This window comes from Scyliorhinus torazame, chromosome 2 (assembly GCF_047496885.1).
Source record: "Scyliorhinus torazame isolate Kashiwa2021f chromosome 2, sScyTor2.1, whole genome shotgun sequence".
Taxonomy (NCBI): Eukaryota; Metazoa; Chordata; class Chondrichthyes; order Carcharhiniformes; family Scyliorhinidae; genus Scyliorhinus; species Scyliorhinus torazame.
Window position 1 is genome coordinate 254487886 of NC_092708.1, and position 19925 is coordinate 254507810.

At 48.9% G+C, this 19925-nt stretch overlaps 1 protein-coding gene across 2 annotated transcripts in view; it reads right to left on the bottom strand.

Annotated features, from left to right (window-relative positions):
* Nucleotides 1-19925, bottom strand: part of ltk (leukocyte receptor tyrosine kinase) — a 381725-nt gene that overhangs the window by 235108 nt on the left and 126692 nt on the right. For both annotated transcript variants that reach the window (XM_072486158.1, XM_072486157.1), the window contains exons 3-6: nucleotides 15675-15764; nucleotides 8857-9031; nucleotides 3700-3850; nucleotides 890-1021 (exon numbers count right to left, since the gene is read on the bottom strand). In XM_072486158.1, coding sequence (XP_072342259.1) covers nucleotides 890-1021; nucleotides 3700-3850; nucleotides 8857-9031; nucleotides 15675-15764 — 548 coding nt within the window. The remainder of the gene's footprint in view (nucleotides 1-889; nucleotides 1022-3699; nucleotides 3851-8856; nucleotides 9032-15674; nucleotides 15765-19925) is intronic.

The following is a 19925-nucleotide window of genomic DNA, read 5'->3' on the forward strand; positions in this document are numbered from 1 at the left end:
CTCTGAATCAGGAGATTTACATTCCAGAGGCTTGAGGCCATAATCTTGCCTTACACTTCAGTGTAGTACCGAGGGAGTGCTGTACAGATGGAGGTCCCATCTTGTAGACGAGACATTAAGCCTAAATACATCTGCCTTCTCAGTTGACATAATAGATGCCACACCAGTATTTAAAGAAGTGCAGAGAGTCCTGGCTGACATATATCCCTCAAACATTATGATTAAGCCCACAGGTTAACTGGTCATTATCACATTGCTGTCCATGAAAGTTTGCTGTATGCAAATTTGCTGCCAGATTTTGTACATGGGTGACACTACTTCAAGAGTACTTCATTGGTTGTAAAGTACTTTGGGACACCCTGAGGCGATGATAGGTGTTATATAAATGCATGCCTTTCTTTCTCTCTCTTTCAGTTAGTCAAATGAGCAACACCATAGCATATAAGGCTACGGACTTCCAGCACGGAAGATGGAACTGGAATAGATCGGTGCTCGATTGCTGGCACAGACAAGATGGGCTAAAGGCCCTCTTTCTGTGCTGAATGACTCTATGACCAGTTGGAACATGCTATCGAGTCACAAGTGATAAAATAGGACCCAAGATGGCCAACAATGGCTTAGATTTGATAAGCACTGCGTAATGTTCCAGTTGGACTGCATTGTACACGTCTGAGGGAAGCTGAGTACTGAACCTGAAAGATGAAATTTAAGAAACAGAAAACATAATGGAAACATAGACATAGAAACATAGAAATACGGAGCAGGAGTAGGCCATTCGGCTCCTTGGGCCCACTCCACCATTCAACAGCAGGAGACCATCCAGCAATTTGTACAGTGGAATTGCCTGTGAAGACGTACAGTTATGTTCCTTACAACAGAACTTGTATACCTTGAAGATATATGTGGCTCCTCCGCCGCCGCCTCCACCTCCTGCCCATTCTGACATGGCATTATTAGCATTGTATTCATCTTCGATGATGGAAGATTCTCCCAAGCAGATCTCCCGCGTCATGGCGTCTTTCTAAACAGAGAAACGCAGATTCTGCTAACTTCTAGACCATTCTAGCCATCCTGTAGCTATTCTATAGATGCAGCTTATTTCTCTTAACACGTGCATTTAAAGGGAAGATAGATGAGCACATGAGGGGCGGTAACTGAAAGGTATGTGATAGGAGAGGTTCATGTGGAGCATATTGCTGGTATACGGCATTGGGGCCGAATGGCCTGTTTCTGTGCTTTAAACCAGTTAGTTTTATTCACAGCATCTAGCTTCCATTGTATAAAATGCTGATTTGCCAGAATGGATTTGAGGATCGGCTTACATAGAATTTACAGTGCAGAAGGCTTGAAGTTGAACAGATTTGTTCTTTCATCCGTCATTATCTGAAAAGGTGGAGTGGAAGGTTGTGGCTGGAAGATGACCTCCAGACACAGCTGGGTGAGGTTTTTATTTGTCAGTCAGGTACCTGACATGCTCACAACTCCATCTCCAGACCAAGTGGGTAACAACTGCACACTCAAAAGAGTTTCTGTTTTCTTTTATGGTGTTAAAGGAAAAGTTGTATTTTCAGCACAGGAGACATGATGTGGTCAGAAACGTCTTATTTCAAAGTCTAAGGACAGAATTTTACGGTTCCCCAGAGGTGGGTTTGAAGGTTGGCATAATGCAGCTTGCGGCCTGTCCACCACCTACCTGCCCACCCCCAACCGGTCTTTCATTTTACAAGGGGACCTTGGAGGCGTCGGGTTGCCTGCCCTCTTTGGGCTTGTTGAGGTCCTGAGTGGCCAATCAATTGCTACCCAAGTGCTTCAGCCCACCCCACTGCTATTTTACCCACAGCATGGGGAGACCCATGACAAGCGGGTAGCCCAGCAGCTTTAGCTATGCCGTTTGCTGTCATGCAAGTTGAGATGGGGAGATGTGGGTGAGGGGGCTTATATATCCTTTGGGGATCTTTGTGCCTATTGTAGGTAACATCCCAAAAGGTTATAACCCTCATTAACAGAAACCTCCCGGTCCGCCTCTCAAATCCAGCTTCCCTACCACCTCACTCCTCTCGCTGGGGCCTGCCAATACACTAGAACGATCTTCAGTCTGACTTCTATTAGCTCCTCTTCTTTGGGGACTGTCTGTATGCCCAGGATGGCAGCTACTTGGAAAAGCTGATGCAGGGACTAAAGAGATGTTGGCCATTTGATTGGCTGGCAAGCACTCTAAGGTGGGACTGCCTCTCCAGATGGGGGCAGGAGTCTCAGCCTTAGCTAATTAACACATTTAATGAGTTAGCAAAATGTTAAATGGCTGCTCGGCAGCCGGTACTGGCAGGGCTGCGTTCCGCACTGATCCTTTGGGTTGCAGGGCAGGAAACTCCGCCATCTAATAAATTCTGCCCTCGCTACAGGTTTGTGGTTAGTACGTGGTTCGGAGTAGCAATACTTGAGAGTGGAGGCTTCGAAAGGGGGAGTGGGACTAAGTGAACTGCTCTTGCAGACAGCCAGGAAGTCCACTAAAGATGACATGTGGAAAATCTTTTTTACCTTGCGACAGCTTAGGATCGAGATGTGGTGGTCTGAAGATGTGGTGAAAGCAGAATCTATCATGGCTTTCAAAAGGGAATTAGATAAGGATCTGAAGGGAAAACAAATGCAGGGCTACGGGTAAAGGATGGGGACTGGGACCAAATTGCTCTCGTGGAGAGCCAGCACTGGCTTGGTGGACCAAATGTCCGCCTTCTGTGTTGTAGCCATTCTAAGTTTTGATGAGCAATGTGATAAGGTATGCTGCTCTACAGGCAAGGGGGCAAGACAAAAATACATTTTTCCCAATCAGGGGCGAAATTCTCCGGAAACGGCGCGATTTCCACCGACTGGCGCCCAAAACGGCGCAAATCAGACGGGCATCGCGCCGCCCCAAAGGTGCGGAATGCTCCGCATCTTTGGGGGCCGAGCCCCAACCTTAAGGGGCTAGGCCGGCGCCGGACGAATTTCCGCCCCGTCAGCTGGCGAAAAAGGCCTTTGGTGCCCCGCCAGCTGGTGCGGAAATGACATCTCTGGGCGGCGCATGCGTGGGAGCGTCAGCGGCCGCCGACGGCATTCCCGCGCATGCGCATTGGAGGGAGTCTCTTCTGCCTCCGCCATGGTGGAAACCGTGGCGGAGGCGGAAGGGAAAGAGTGCCCCCACGGCACAGGCCCGCCTGCGGCTCGGTGGGCCCCGATCGCGGGCCAGGCCACCGTGGGGGCACCCCCCGGTGCCAGATCACCCCGTGCCCCCCCCAGGACCCCGGAGCCCGCCCGCGCTGCCTTGTCCCGCCGGTAAGGTAGGTGGTTTAATTTACGCCGGCGGGACAGGCATTTTAGTGGCGGGACTTCGGCCCATCCGGACCAGAGAATCGAGCGGGGGGGGGGGGCCCGCCAACCGGCGCGCCGCGATTCCCGCCCCCGCCGAATATCCGGTGCCGGAGACTTCGGCAACCGGCGGGGGCGGGATTCACGCCAGCCCCCGGCGATTCTCCGACCCGGCGGGGGGTCGGAGAATCTCGCCCCAGATGTGGATCTGATTCAAGATGGATACATCATTCAAGTCTTGAGTCCCAAATGGTATAATCCCCTTGTTTGCCTGCCCTTGATACATTTACACTTAATCAAGCCACCTTCATCCGTATAATGTGACACACCAGATTTTTAAGACATTCGACATACCCCCGGGCAGGCATCTTCTCCTTGCTGTCCAGCTAGGATATAAAGAAGATCATCCTTCTCCAGATGAAAGATGGCTGAAATGAAAATTCCATGTGACCTCTTATTGCTGTTCCGGGCGCCTTTTCCACCTGCTGCTCCATAAGCAGACACCCTAGAGAAAAGGGAATGGTGAGGGACTGCTGAAATCAGACTCAGAGACTAAAGAGTGAGAGATCCATTTGAATTCGACCCATTTGACTGGGCACTGGGACTAGACAGCGAATATGATTGAGTAGAATCGAAACACAGACGAATGAATGAAGGACTAACTAAAAACAGAGCTCTGACTAATCAGAGGGAAAGATCTACTAAAATCAGAACTAATATGGATTAACAGAGGATATATTTTTAACTTGTTTTTAAGAATTGGGCATCACTGGCAAAGTGGTTGCCCATCACTAATTGCCCTTGAGAAGGTGATGAAAAGCCTTATTGAAATGCAGCAGTCCAGAAGGTGTAGGTACACCCACAGTGCTGTTCGGAAAGGAGTTCTCGGCTTACGACGCAGCAACGAGGTGGGTCGCTGCAAAGGAATGATGATACAGTTCCAAGTCAGGGTGGCGTGTGACTTGAAGCGATTCTATTTTAGACACTGTCATTGACATTAACTTGGACTGGGATTTTCCAGACCTACCTCTGGCAAGCATCATCATGGGTGGGGTGGGAAAGCTTGGAGAGAAGTTAAAAGTCTAAATTTTTCTGTCTTACCCATGACGATGCACACTGGTGATTAGACTGGAACATCACAACCTTAGACGTCAAAAGCTGTGGTGTATGTGAAGGAACCTGGACATACTCCACCTGTCATCTAATCTTTGAAAAGTCCATCTATAAGAAACTGGATAAGTTAGGCCTATCCTATGTTCTCATCTTGTTTGGGTTGCCAGATCTGCCTTAAGAAGTGGATGGATGGGATGATTGTGGAAGTACCAAATGATGTTGCTGATGCTAGACAACCCACAGATTTGTTTGCCTTGTACGTTTGCTGCCCTTATGCTTCAATGTGGTAGAGGCCACAGGTTTGGAAGGTACCATTGAAGGAACTTTGGTGAGTTGCTGCAGTACATCTTATAGATGGTACATTCTGTTGTTACTGTAAGTCGGTGGAAGAGGGAGTGAATGCTTAAGGTGGTGGATGGGTTATCAACCCAAGGGCTCTCTCTTGGATGCTGCTGAGCTTCTTAAGTGTTGTTGGAGCTGCACCTACTCAGGCAAGTGTGGAGTATTCCATAACATTCCTGACTTGTGCCTTGTGGATGGTGGACAGGCTTTTGGGAGGTGAGTTACTTGCTGCAGAATTCCCAACCTCTGACCTACTCTTTTAGACACTACTACTTAAATCTATTATTATTCCCTACAGGCCCAACCATTTTCAGCTGTTTCATCAATCACCTTCCCTCCATCATAAGGTCAGAAGTGGGGATGTTTGCTAATGACTGCACAATGTTCAGATCCATTTATGACTCCTCCAATGTTGAAGCAGTTCATGTCCATATGGAAGAAGATCTGTACAACAATCTGATTTGGGCAGATAAGTGGCAAGTAACATTCATGCCATTCAAATGCCAGGCACTGACCATCTCCAACAAGAGAGAATCTAATCATCTCCCTTGGCATTCAATGACATTACAATTGCTGAATTCCCCCTATTATCAACATTGTGGTGGTTATCATTGATCAGAAACTGACTGGAGCAGCTACAAACATCTTGTAGCTAAAAGAGCAGGTCAGAGGTTGGGAATTCTGTGCAGATTAACTCATCCCCTGACTACCCAAAGCCTATCCACTTTCTACAAGGCACAATCAGGAGTGCGATGGAATACTCTCCACTTGCCTGGATAAGTGCAGCTTCAACAGTATTCAAGAAGCTCAGCACCATAAAGGGCAAAGTGGCCCAATTGATTGGCACCCTATCCACTCCCTTCACCATCTACAAGATGCAATGCAGCAACTTATCAAGGTTCCTTTGATAGCACCTTCCAAACCCTCAACATCTGAAACCTAAAAAGACAAGGACGCCAGATGCATGGGAACTCCACCCTCTGTAAGTTCAGCTCTAAGCAACTCACCATCCCCAATTGGAACAGTGGGCGTCATTCTCCGACCCCCCAGCGGGTCGGAGAATGGCCGTTGGCCGCCGTGAATCCCATCCCCGCCGGTTGCCGAAGTCTCCGGTACCGGAGATTGGGCGGGGGCGGGAATCGGGCCGCGCCGGTTGGCGGGCCCCCCCGTTCAATTCTCCGGCACGGATGGGCCGAAGTCCCGCCGAGAAATTGCCTGTCCCGCCGGCATAAATTAAAGTAGGTATTTACCGGCGGGACAAGGCGGCGTGGGCGGGCTCCGGTGTCCTGGGGGGAGGGGGGGGCGCGGGGCGATCTGGCCCCGGGGGGTGCCCCCACGGTGGCCTGGCCCGCGATCGGGGCCCACCGATCCGCGGGCGGGCCTGTGCCGTGGGGGCACTCTTTCCCTTCCGCTTCCGCAACGGCCTCCACCATGGCGGAGGCGGAAGAGACTCTCCCCACTGCGCATGCGCGGGAAACTGTCAGCGGCCGCTGACACTCCCACGCATGCGCCGCCCGGGGATGTCATTTCCGCGCCAGCTGGCGGGGCAACAAACGCCGTTTCCACCAGCTGGCGGGGCGGAAATCCCTCCGGCGTCGGCCTAGCCCCTCAATGTTGGGGCTCGGCCCCCAAAGATGCGGAGCATTCCGCACCTTTGGGGCGGCGCGATGTCCGTCTGATTGGCGCCGTTTTGGGCGCCAGTCGGCGGACATCGCACCGCTGGGGGAGAATTTCGCCCAGTATCACTGTTCCTTCACTGTGCCTGTGTCAAAATCCAGGAACCCCCTTCATAACAGCACTGTGGGTGCACCTACAGTACATGGACATTTTTAAAATTAATTTACGGGATGTGGGCGTCACTGGTTAGGCCAGCATTTATTGTCCATCCCTAGTTGCCCTTCAGAAGGTGGTGGTGAGTTGCTTTCTTGAACCACTGCAGTCCTTGAGGTGTACGTACACCTGTTGTTATGATAGGGCGGGAGTTCCAGGATTTTGTCCCAGCGACAGTGAAGGAATGCCGATATATTTCCAAGTCAGGGTGGTGAGTGACTTGGAGGGGAACTTCCAGGTGGTGGGGTTCCCAGGTATCTGCTGCTCTTGTCCTTCCAGATGGTAGTGGCCGTCTGTTTGGAAAGTGCTGTCTAAGGAACCTTGGTGAGTTACTGCAGTGCATCTTGTAGATGGTACACACGGCTGCCACTATTCGTCCATGGTGGATGGTTTGAATGTTTGTGGAAGGGGAGCAATCAAACAGGCTGCTTTGTCCTGGATGGTGTTGAGCCTCTTGAGTGTTGCTGGAGCTGCACTCATCCAGGCAAGTGGAGAATATTCCATTACACTCCTGACTTGTGCCTTGTAGATGGTGGCTTTGGGGGGTCAGGAGGTGAGTTACTCACCATTAGATTCCTAGCCTTTGACCTATTCTGGTAGCCACCGTATTAATATGGCTAGTCCAGTTCAATTTCTGATCAATGGTAACCGTTACATATTGATTGCAGGAGATTCAGCAATGGTAATGCCATTGAATGTCAAGGGATGACGGTTAGATCCTCTCTTGTAGGAGATGGTCATTGCCTGGCAGTTCTGCGGTGTGAATGTAATTTGCCACTTGTCAGCCCAAGCCTGGATATTGTCCAGGTCTTGCTGCATTTGGACATGGACTGCTTCATTATCTGAGGCGTCACGAATGGTGCTGAACACTGTGCAGTCATCCACAAACATCCCCACTTCTGACTTTATGATGGAAGGGAGGCCATTGATGAAGCATCTGGAGGTAGCTAAGACTAGGACACTACCCTAAGGAACTCCTGCAGTGATTCCCTGGAGCTGAGATGATTGACCTCCAATCACCACAACCATCTTCCTTTATGCCAGGTATGACTCCAACCAGCGGAGAGTTTTCCCTATGATTCTCATTGACTCCAGTTTATCCAGGGCTCCTTGATGCCATACTCTGCCTTGGTGTCAAAGTCAGTCACTCTCACCTCACCTCTGACATTTAGTTCTTTTGTCCATGTTTGAACCAAGGCTGTAACAAAGTCAGGAATTGAGTGACCCTGACGGAACCTAAACTGAGCATCCGTAAGCAGGTTATTGCTGAGTATGTACCGCTTGATAGTACGGCTGATTTTTTAAAAATATATTTAGAGTTACCCGATTTGTTTTCCAATTCAGGGGCAATTTAGCGTGGCCAATCCACCTATCCTGCACATCTTTGGGTTGTGGGGGTGAGACCCACGGAAACATGGGGAGAATGGGCAAACTCCACACGGACAGTGACCTGGGGCCGGGATCAAACCTGGGTCCTCAGCGTCGTGAGGCAGCAGTGCTAATTTCTGCGCCACCATGCCTCCCTTGGTAGCACTTGATGACTCCTTCCATCACTTTGCTGATGATGGAGAGTAAACTGATCGAGCGGAAATTGGCTGGACTGGATTTGTCCTGTTTCTTGTGTACAGGACTCATCTGGGCAATTTCCCACATTGTGGGTAGATGCCAGTGTTGTTGCTGTACTGGAACAGCTTGGCTAGGGATGCGGCAAGTTCTGGAGCACAAGTCTTCAGGCTGCAACAGTTCAAGAGGCATCTCACCAGCACCTTCATGTCACTCACCAGTCATGTGGAAGAATTTTTTTTAAATTACTTTACCTACTAAAATCAAGTCTTGGACTTAAGGAGCTTGTGGCTGACCTATCAATAAGGGTGCATTGGTTTGCTATCCAGCAATGGGACATGATAGATGCGGTGTGCCTACTTTCAATGGAAATTGAGTCAGTGAGGTTGATTCTTTAAAAGTAGCATGTAATTGTAGCAACAAGGCTTAGTGGAAGCCTTAATAGAACAAATCCTTCTGGTGGTTTTGCGAGAAACTGCACTTATCCTGTGCTGTTGACAGTGGCTCTCCGTACCTAAGTGTCTCATAGCTTGCTGCAGTCAAAAGATAAGCTTGTTTGGATTCACTAAGACCTCTGATCACCAATTTGGATGACGCCCTGCCCCAGACCAGTGTGATTCAGGATGTGCTGGCTTCAAATGAGAATCGGAGAGTTCCACTTACACATATTTGCTTGTAGCTGGAATCTGCCAAGTCTGAGTGCCCTTGAGAGATCCCTCTGAGTGTAGACCCACAGAGACGTTTGTGTGGCGGTAGGCGTTGTCACACTGAGCTTGAGTCGGACCATTGGGGCCGCTAGCTCCACAAGATGTAAACCACCAAACCACATCAGAATAGTCTGCAATGGAAAGAAATACATTACTTTATCAGGCGCAATGTGGCAAACATCCCTGGTGAGTACGCTCTAGGCTAACTAGGCATCCAAAACCTAGATACTTCTCATAAACAAACAAGTCCGACCTTGGGTGACTGTGTGCAGTTTGCACTTTCTCCCCGTGTCTGCGTGGGTTTCTTCCGGGTGCTTCGGTTCCTCCCACAGTCTAAAGATGTGCAGGTTAGGTGGAATGGCCATGCTAAAACAAAATTGGCCATGCTAAAAAAAACTATCCCTTAGTATCCAAATGTTAGGTGGGGTTATGGGGATTGGGCGGGGAAGTGGGCCGAGGTAGGGTGCTCTTTCAAAGGATCGGTACAGATTCGATGGACTGAATGGCCTCCTTCTGCGCTGTAGGGAATCCATGACATTCTATGAATTAACTAACTCTAACTACATTTCTCCTGAGCCATTCATTTTTAAAAATAAATTTAGAGTACCCAATTATTTTTTTCCGATTAAGGGGCAATTTAGCGTGGCCTATCCTGCACATCTTTGGTTTGTGGGGACGAAACCCACATAAACACGGGGAGAATGTGCAAACTCCACACGGACAGTGACCCAGAGCTGGGATCGAACCTGGGACCTCAGCGCCGTGAGGCAGCAATGCTAACCACTGCACCACCGTGCTGCCCAATCCTGACCCATTCCTAAGTGGTTTCTTCTGATTGGCTCAGTGGGAAATTTCTCTGGTTATCATTGCTCAATTCCACTGAATATTCAATGTCTCTCAACAAATCAATGCCCCACACATCATAACTCAATTCCACGGTGTTCCAGCGCATTCCACCATTACACATCCAGAGAGTGTAGTGGTTTCAGTCAATTTAAAGTCACAAAGATCATTGTTCATAGACAGTTCTTCAGGTTGACTAAAAGGAAACAATTTATTTTATACTTTATGCGACTGCTTGTTCATTGACTAGCTCCTGTGTCCTGAGTTGTAATTTGTTGCTCTTTTATCAGTGATGCACTATCAATTACGAGACGAGAGTAGAGAGTAATTGAGGCATTATTACACAGAGATGTGTGGCCTCCTACAGCTACTGCTGAAATGGCTGTCGTTCAGAGAGCACACACATTTATACTCTGCCTACTAGGCGGAGCCAGCAGGCAGGGATCTACCCCCGTACCTGTAGTACAGGGGCCTTACCGTAATACTCTCGTATGCAGTGCAGTATATACAATATAATACAACAGTGGTGACTACCACAATCAGTAATGCAATTAAGTGCTAGTACTAATAAGGCATGAATGTTGCATAAGATTTCAAATATGATATCAGTTCTATTTTTTAATTATTTCCTTTTGTTTTTTAAAAATAAATTTAAAAGTACCCAATTATTTTTTTCCAATTAAGGGGCAATTTAGAGGGGCCAATCCACCTAACCTGCACACCTTTGGGTTGTGGGAGTGAAACCCATGCAGACATGGGGAGAATGTGCAAACTCCACATGGACAGTGACCCAGGGCCAGGATTCGAACCTGGGTCCTCAGTGCCATGAGGCAGCACTGCTAACCACTATACCACAGTGCCACCCCATGATATCAGTTCTAGATGTAAAACTTTATATATAAAGGCCTGTGAATGCTGAAATCCTCACTCATTCCTTTGTTACCTCTAAACACGACTATTCCAATATTTTCTGAGCCAACCACATATCTAGCATTCTACATAAATTTGAGTTCAGCCAAAACTCTGCTGCCCATAACCTAACTTGCACCAAGTTGTGTTCTCCCATCATCACTGTGCTTGCTGATATACTTTGGCCCTCGGTCCAGCATCGTCTCAATATTAAAATTCTCTCCAATTCCTCACTCTCGCCCTTCCACCCTTTCGAGATCTCTGTATGGTTCCAATAATCAACTTGCGCATCTCCAATGTTCATCACTCTCCCATTGGTTGCCATACCTTCAATTGCCGAGGTCCAACGTCCTGGAATTCCTCCCTATACCTCTCTGTCTTTGCACTTCTCTTTGTTCTTTAAGACGCTCATTAAAACCTACCTATTTGACCAAGGTTTTGGTTATCTTTAATAATAATCTTTATTGTCACAAGTAGACTTACATTAACACAGTACGAAGTCTTACAACACCAGGTTAAAGTCCAACAGGTTTGTTTCGATGTCACTAGCTTTCGGAGCGCTGCTCCTTCCTCAGGTGAATGAAGAGGTATGTTCCAGAAACATATATATAGACAAATTCAAAGATGCCAAACAATGCTTGGAATGCGACCATTAGCAGGTGATTAAATCTTTACAGATCCAGAGATGGGGTAACCCCAGGTTAAAGAGGTGTGAATTGTACCAAGCCAGGACAGTTGGTAGGATTTCGCAGGCCAGATGGCCTACATTAACACTACAATGAAGTTACTGTGAAAAGCCCCTAGTCGCCACATTCCAGCGCCTGCACAGGGTACACGAAGGGAGAATTCCGAATGTCCAAATTACCTAACAGCATGTCTTTGGGGACTTGTGGGAGGGAACTGGAGCACCCAGCGGAAACCCACCAGACACAGGGAGAATGTGCAGACTCCGCACAGACAGTGACCCAAGCCGAGAATTGAACTGGGACCCTGCCGCTGTGAAGCAATGGTGCTAACCACTGTGCTACCGTACCACCCACATCTATCCTAATATCTATTATTTGGTCTGGCTTATGTTTGGTAAAGCCTCTGTGATCCACCTTTTCACTATGTTAAATGTGCTATATAAATGGGGCTGTTGTCAACCCTTACCTGCAGTACAGGCTAAGGAAACGATGTGCTGAAGTGTTATCACTGGCAGAAGGCTATAACTATAGCTTCCTGATGTATCATAAAGCCACAGAACATAGAAGGAGGTAACCTCACTCCTCATGTCTGTGCCAGAACTTTGACGGAGCTATCCAAATAGTTCTACTGATTTGCTCTTTCCTTATCGGCCAACAAACTTTTCCCCCCTTCAAGTTCCTTTTGATGAAGGAAGGTTCCATTATAAACTTGGGCATAATGGAAATATACAAATAACTACAGTGATTTAAAATGGGAACTTAATTACGCCAATGAACTCACTCCTGCCAGTTCATCCCACTGCACCTGAAAACTACCCTTGGCCTTGATGCAATGTCCCAAAAGATTGTCTACTCATAGCTTCAATATCTTGGGATGGAATTTAGACTCTATCCTGTACCCTTCATTACAAAACTGTTTCATGCAGGAAGTTGCAGGCAAAGCCAAGACAGCATCTGGGGCCTTGAAGAACAATGGCACCAAAGTCCAACCTCTTAATCAGTGAGAATTAGAAGTAAGCATAGAAGGCCTGAGGAGGATAATTTAGATTAGCTGAGTGTCAAATCAAGTCAGGTACAACAGAAAAAAAGATAGAAATTACAGAAAAATCTAAATTTAAAATTTGAGTTTCTTTCAAATCTCCTCGAGCAATTCATTTGAAGGAATGAGAATCAACACGTTTAATGATTATTTACTTTCTGGGCTAGAGAGGTTCACAAAAATTGTGTCATTAAAAGGGTACTTAAGCTTCTAAGTACCAGACTGAACCTTCTGGGATGAGTTTAATGGGCAATTGATGTGAAAACGTAGCAATTTCACCAAATTCACAGTGGAAGAGTGGTGCAAATTGGGGCCAGCAACCTATGATAATTCTCAATTCATGGTGAGGCTCTTCATCACCACAAGTTTCAGGTTATTTGCACATTAATAACAGTGTGTGGTGCTCATACACTGTTACATCTTCATTAAAGCAGCACAGTAGCATAGTGGTTAGCACAGTTGCTTCACAGCTCCCAGGGCCCCAGGATTGATTCCCGGCTTGGGTCATTGTCTCTGTGGTGTCTGCATGTTCTCTGTGCGTGGGTTTCCTCCGGGTGCTCCGGTTCCCTCCACAGTCCAAAAATGTGCAGGTTAGGTGGATTGGCCATGATAAATTGCTCTTGGTGTCCAAAAAGGTTAGGTTGGTTTGCAGGGTTAAAGAGGATGGGGTGGAGGTGTGGGGCTTGTGTAGGGATGCTCTTTCCAAGGGCCGGTGCAGACTCGATGGGCAAAATGGCCTCCTTCTGTACTGTAAATTCTATGATAATTCTATGATTCTATGATAAAGACAGGACCCATATGTCTACCATACTTCCCATCAATCATCATATGACATATATTCCTCAATTAATATTTATGTTGGAAGCCTCCTGTGTAAAGTTGTCATATTGTGGCCTCGTTATGCTCTCAAGCGGAACGAGGCTGGTGAATAGCCGGAGATGCCAAAAACGAGAACAGCACCAGGCGTCAAACAGTTTGGAATGCAACCGGCCTCTCCCTTAGGCAAAATCAGGATCTCGCCGTAGCATGATGAGAAACCAATTATCACCACTTAAGCCCTATTTCCACAAAATTAATGGGAGCCCCTCTTATCCAACGGCCTCCTGTCATTTAGCGGCCTCCCCAGCAAGTGGTCACGCCGGCGCCGATTAGTACTCCTTTTGAAATACATGAACCTGGCGGAAGGGCTTCTGTGTGGAGCCGAGGAGGTGAGTAGCCATCGTTGCTCACAGGCAAAGAGTCTTGAGGTGCTGGGCTTGCCACCCCAGTGCTCAGTGGGGGTGGGGGACCCTCCACAGGGTTGGGCTTCCATAGGAGGGTAAGGGGGGAGGGGGGAGGGGGGAGGGGGGGGGGGGAACCTGATGGCAACTGCTCGCGGCACCCCCATGCCAACCCCTGGATCGTGTTTACCCATTCCAGAGGCAAACCTTGTCCCTTCCCGTCTGTCCCACCGATCACCCATAACCCCCGCCGACTGCTATGGCCTCTGGCTGCGCGGCTGAAGGCTATTGCTAATAGGGAATTGGCAATTGTGGTTAAGTGAGCACTTCACACATGACAAGTGGATTTCCGTGGATAGGCGGGCCATGTAGCATGTGGGGCACATTGCTTAGCATTCCGATCAAACCTTGATGTCTGGACACTGTGCCTGAACACTGCGGGAGGCAACACCACACACATAACATCCGCACAGGGAATGGGACACAGCTCTGGGGACATGTCCACGGCCGGAGGGTGGGTGAGTGCCACGGGGAGGGGGGGGGGGGGGGGGGCGGCGGGATGCCTGGTGAGATGGGCAAAGGGTCCAGAGGTCAGCTCGCATTCCAGAAGAAAGTGACAGAGGCATCATAATGGTTCTGCAAAAAGGTGTTTAATGTGTTTACAATACCCCACTCCCAATGGTGCCACTCCATGGGATGGGTCCAGGTTGGCACTCAGTGCCCCCTCCTCCCAGTCAGTGCCCACAGGGCTCCGGGGTTCGCCTTGGGTTGGAAGGGCAGCTGGTCTGAGCCCTGGCTGCCCCTGTATTATCTGGCTCTGCCAGCCCTGGCGGTTCCCCAAAGTCCACACCATCAGGCAATTCTCCTCAGTGACTGGGACATGCACTGCAGCACCTCAGCCATTCCCATCTGAGAGCGGGAGCGTTGATGTCTACTCACTCATGCTGCGTGGGTCGTTGTCCTTTTTCCTGCACTGGAGGCCAGTCCTCCTGGTCACACTCCCCGAACTCACAGCTGCCGCACCTCATCCCAGGCAGCACTGGCTGCCTTGTGGCTGACTCTCCGGGACCCTCGGGGAACAGGACTTCCCTCTTGATCTCCGTGGCGTCTAGCAGCCTCCCCAGGTCAACATCCCCGAATCTTGGGGCTGGTCTCCTGGCCGCCATTGCTACGAGCTGACTGGGGTTTGCTGTGCAAGTGCAGCTTAAGTGCTGCTCTGCCTTGTTAGCCGGGGCTGGCGAGCGCGGTGCTGGCGAATCAGCTGGCGAGCCGTCATTTGCGATGAGAAGCCCATTAGGCCTCATTAAGTGGACTAATTAACATTGAATTGCATTGTCGGCCTCGCTGGGCTGAACGCTGCAAAGCTTGTGGCAATTCCCATTCGTTACCACACCATCTGTTATTGTGGGATCCAAAGCCAGGGCCCCAGAGCATTACACTGGGTCTCTGGGTTACTAGTCCACCTCCTCCCTGCTGCAGTTTAGGGAGGGAATTCCATCATTTTGGGGTTAGACACCTGAAGACACGGCCACCCATTGTGGGCAATGGAAGTGAAGGGTTTGTAAGAAGCCAGAATTTGAGGGGCAGGGGGATCGTGGAGGGTTGTAAGACCGGATGAGGTACAGACAGAGGGAGGAATGTGGCCATGGAGGAATTTGAAGATAAGAACGAGAATTTTAAATTTGAGTCATTGGTGACCGGGAGTCAATATATCTCTGCAAGCCCAGGGGTGATGGGTGAACAAGACATATTTAAAAATAAATTTAGAATATCCAATTCTTTTTTTTTCCAATTAAGGGACAATTTAGCATGGCCAATTCACCTAACCTGCACATCTTTTTGGGTTGTGGGGGTGAGACCCATGCAGACAGAGGGAGAATGTGCAGGGTGAACAGGACTTGACGTGAATTAGTATATGGGCCACAGAGTTACAGATGAATTCTACATTGCACCTAATATGGCAGAATAAAATGGTAATAAAATGCCATATGAACCTGTTACATTCTCTAACCTTTATGTATGAGATAAATGCATTACAGGTAAACCAGTTATGAAATATGTTTTTCAATACTTTTACCTGAGGGGACAACCTCTGGTGCAGGAAAGAGAAATGGCAACTCCTCAACTTGGTACAATGAACCATCTTCCATTGTCACTGTTTCAGTCTCTGGGTGGGCAAAGAAAATGGGTGAGTACAAAATATTCAGCAGAATAATAGGCCCATAGTGGTGACGGCAGACACTTGAGAGTACCCATGCATGGCTGGCTGGTGTGGGGTTGATGATCACAAGCCAATTGGCTGAGCCTTCTCCATATCTTGGAACAGAAAGGCGACATAAGCAAAAACCTTTTTACACAGCGAGTGGTTACAATCTGGAACGCACTGCCCGAGAGTGTAGTGGAGGCAGATGTATTTTAAAATAAATTTAGAGTACCCAATTCTTTTTTTCCCAATTAAGGGGCAATTTAGCATGGCCAATTCACCTATCCTGCACATCTTTTAGGGTTGGGGGTGAGACCAGCACTGACATGGGGAGAATGTGCAAACTCCACACAGACAGTGACCCAGGGCCAAGATCGAACGCGGGACCTCAGCGCCATGAGGCAGCAGTGCTAACCATTACAAAACAGTGGTTAGGACGGTTGCTTCACAATACTATGGACCTGGGTTCAATTTCCGGCTTGGGTCATTGTCTGTGCAGAGTCTGCACGTTGTCCCTGTGTCTACGTGGGTTTCCTCCGGGTGCTCTGGTTTTCTCCCACAGTCCAAAGATGAGCAGGCTAGGTGGATTGGCAATTCTAAATTGCTCTTAGTGTCCAAAAGGTTAGCTGGGGTTACGGGATGTGAGGGCTTAAGTAAGGTGCTCTTTCCAAGGGCCGGAGCAGACTCGATGGGCTGAATGGCCTCCTTATGCATTATAAATTCTACGATTCTAACCACTGCGCAACCTTGCTATCTCGAATGGAGGCAGATTCAAGCAAGGCTTTACACACAAATTGGATAAACATCTCAAGAGAAAAATTCACAGGGCAACGGGGTAAGGACAGAATTCTTCCAGCCCCCTCAGGTGGGTTCAATTGCAGGCTTGGGGGGTGGAGGAGGGGGGGGGGGGAGAATTTGGTAGGAGGCACAAAAATTGATTTCATGCTGGCATGAGTTTCCCGGGATCTTCCACTGGTGCCCGCCATGTCCATCGCGGATCTGGAAGCATCTTGGAGACTGGCATTGAAACTGATTTGCATCCTGCTAATGGGACTGGTACCGACTCGTATCTTCCCCTCATGCCTGGTTCTCCATGACGCCAGCGGGAAGATATGGAGTGGGACAAACTGAATTGTTGTTGCAGAGAGCCAGCATGGACCTGATGGGTTAAATGACCTCCTTCTGTGCTACAACCATTCAACAATTCTAAGATTCATTAAAAGAGAGTATGTGGGATGGATCACACAGGAATCTATGTATTAATACACCGTGTGTGCATTGGTCTTATTGTTAGTAATAGGATCTATTAGTTAAAGCGCTAGCTCGGTCTCACTATTCTAAATGGAATCGATGTATTAATAGAATGTGTTGAATGGTCAGAATGTTAATAATGGTGTCTATTTATTTAATGCAGGTTTGTGATGGCTGCCATCCTAGTCATAATGGAGCCTCCTTATTATAACATTGATGCAGATAGTGAATCTGAGATCGCTGCTGTTCAATGTCTGCTCCCAGTGCTGTCTTACTGATTAATTTATTGTAATGTACCAATTGCTTTAATGAAGTCATTATGAGTATCACAAAAGATCCTTCAATATTGCTGTTGGCACATGTTGGAGTAAATTATTAGCAGAGTCATGTTTTGTTAAAGGAGCTTTCTGTGGAAAGCCTCTAAAAGCTTTATTCATTTATAAAAAAAATTTAGAGGACCCAATTCATTTTTTCCAATTAAGGGGCAATTTAGTGTGGCCAAACCACCTACCCTGCACATCTTTGGGTTGTGGGGGCAAAACCCACTCAAACACAGGGAGAATCCAAACTCCACACGGACAGTGACCCAGAGCCAAGGTCGAACCTGGGTCCTCGAGGCCGTGAGGCAGCAGTGCTAATCACTGTGCCACCATGCTGTCCCTAAAAGTCTTATTCATGAGTATTATCTGGAGATACAGCAAGCACCTGCTGGTGTGTCGATTATAACTAAATCTTGTGTAATGTTGCTACAGGTTTTACTACTCTATTGGTTGAAGATGGTCAGGATCATTTGCACTGTGATCACTGGAGTTCTATGGTATCATGAAATATAACGTGACAAGATGCTTATGGCAGGCATTAATCCTGAGACCCTACCTTTGGCCTGTCACATACCTTTCCAGCAACAGAGGGTGGAATCTTACTCGAATTTGGAAAAGTGTCAGGCTCAGATGGAAATCGGTGTCTGACTCTCCAGTTGCACAGATGTTTTCTCTCCAAATCTTCAGCCTCTTAGGCCAAAGAAAATGAGTGGACATGGTTTACACATCACTCTGGTGGGGCAGGGCCTTATAGAGAAGGTGCCAAAGAGATCGGGTTGCTTTTGTCGTGTTAGGTACACTGGTATAACACTGGCTGCAACTGGATGCAGCATAGATCAAAAAGATACTCCAGATCTTGAAGTTAGTTCAATCAGGTTTATTGAGCTAATGGCACGACACGGAGCACCAAGCTCTGGAGACTGTGTGGAATTACAATCCGGTCCACTTTGAGGAGGACGTCATTGTAGCGCACAAAGACTCCGTGAGACGAATAGAGTGAAGTCGATGAGGCTTTATTAAGCGTGTCTGTTCCCCCGCAGCTCGATAGTAGAATGGCCAGCGGGGGAGGACTCCGGCTTCTTATACTCCGCCTTCAGGGCGGAGCTAGAGGTCAACGGCCAACCAGGACCCGGGATCTGTCAGCCAATGACATTAGGGCTTCCAGTCCCACATGACCCCCAATACATACTACCACATTCACCCCTTGTCAAAAATGAACCCGGCGGGGTGATGCTTCGTATGGTGGTAAGGGTTCACAGGGCTGGTCCTGGGAGGAAAAACATTCACATGGCAATACAGCATTGTACAATTTTGTCCTGTTTCAACTATTTACAGAGGGTATAGGGAGAAAAGCAAAAATGTTCTTGTGAAAAGTCCATATTTTGGTTTAGATCGACGCCACGAGTCGGTCGGGCGGTCTGGTCGTCCGTGTCGATCGCCTCGGCCCCGGTGGTGGTGGTGCTTGTACCGGTGTTGTCGTCTCCGGGAGCCTTACGGTTTCAGCTTGGGCTTTATCCTTGGTCGGGCCTGAGGGAAGGGGAACCGATCCTCCTGGAAAGGGGGCGGTCGCGGGGTGCGGCAGTGGCAGGAAGGGGGGGGGTTGGGTGAATGGTGTCGGGGGGGTGTGTGTGTTGCCGGCGGGCGCCAGATCCCGCAGGGAGACCGTGTCCTGTCGGCCGTCGGGGTACTCCACATAAGCGTACTGCGGGTTCGCGTGGAGGAGGTGAACCCTTTCAACCAACGTGTCCGCCTTATGTGCCCGCACATGCTTTCGGAGCAAGATGGGTCCTGGGGCCGCCAGCCAGGTCGGCAGCGACGTTCCAGAGGAGGACCTCCTAGGGAAGACAAGGAGACGCTCATGAGGCGTTTGATTAGTGCTCGTACATAATAACGACCGGATGGAGTGGAGAGCGTCCGGGAGGACCTCCTGCCACCGTGAAACTGGGAGGTCCCTGGACCGGAAGGGCCAGTAGGACGGCCTTCCAGACCGTGCCGTTCTCCCTCTCTACTTGCCCGTTCCCCCGGGGGTTGTAGCTGGGCGTTCTGCTTGAGGCTATGCCCTTACTGAGCAGGAACTGGCGCAGCTCGTCACTCATGAAAGAGGACCCCCTGTCGCTGTGGACGTATGCGGGGTAACCGAACAGTGTGAAGATGCTGTTCAGGGCTTTAATAACTGTGGCCGCGGTCATGTCAGAGCAGGGAATGGCAAAAGGGAAGCAGGAGTATTCGCCCACCACATTAAGAAAATATGCGTTGCGGTCGGTGGAGGGGAGGGGCCCTTTGAAATCGAGACTGAGGCGTTCAAAGGGGCGGGAAGCCTTAATCAGGTGCGCTCCATCCGGCCTGAAAAAATACGGTTTGCATTCCGCGCAGATGTGGCAGTCCCTTGTGACTGTACGGACCTCCTCTAAAGAGTATGGGAGATTGCGGGACTTGATGAAGTGGAAAAACCGAGTGACCCCCGGGTGGCAGAGGTCCTCGTGGAGGGTTTGGAGGCGGTTAATTTGTGCGTTGGCACATGTGCCGCGGGATAGGGCATCGGACGGCTCGTTCA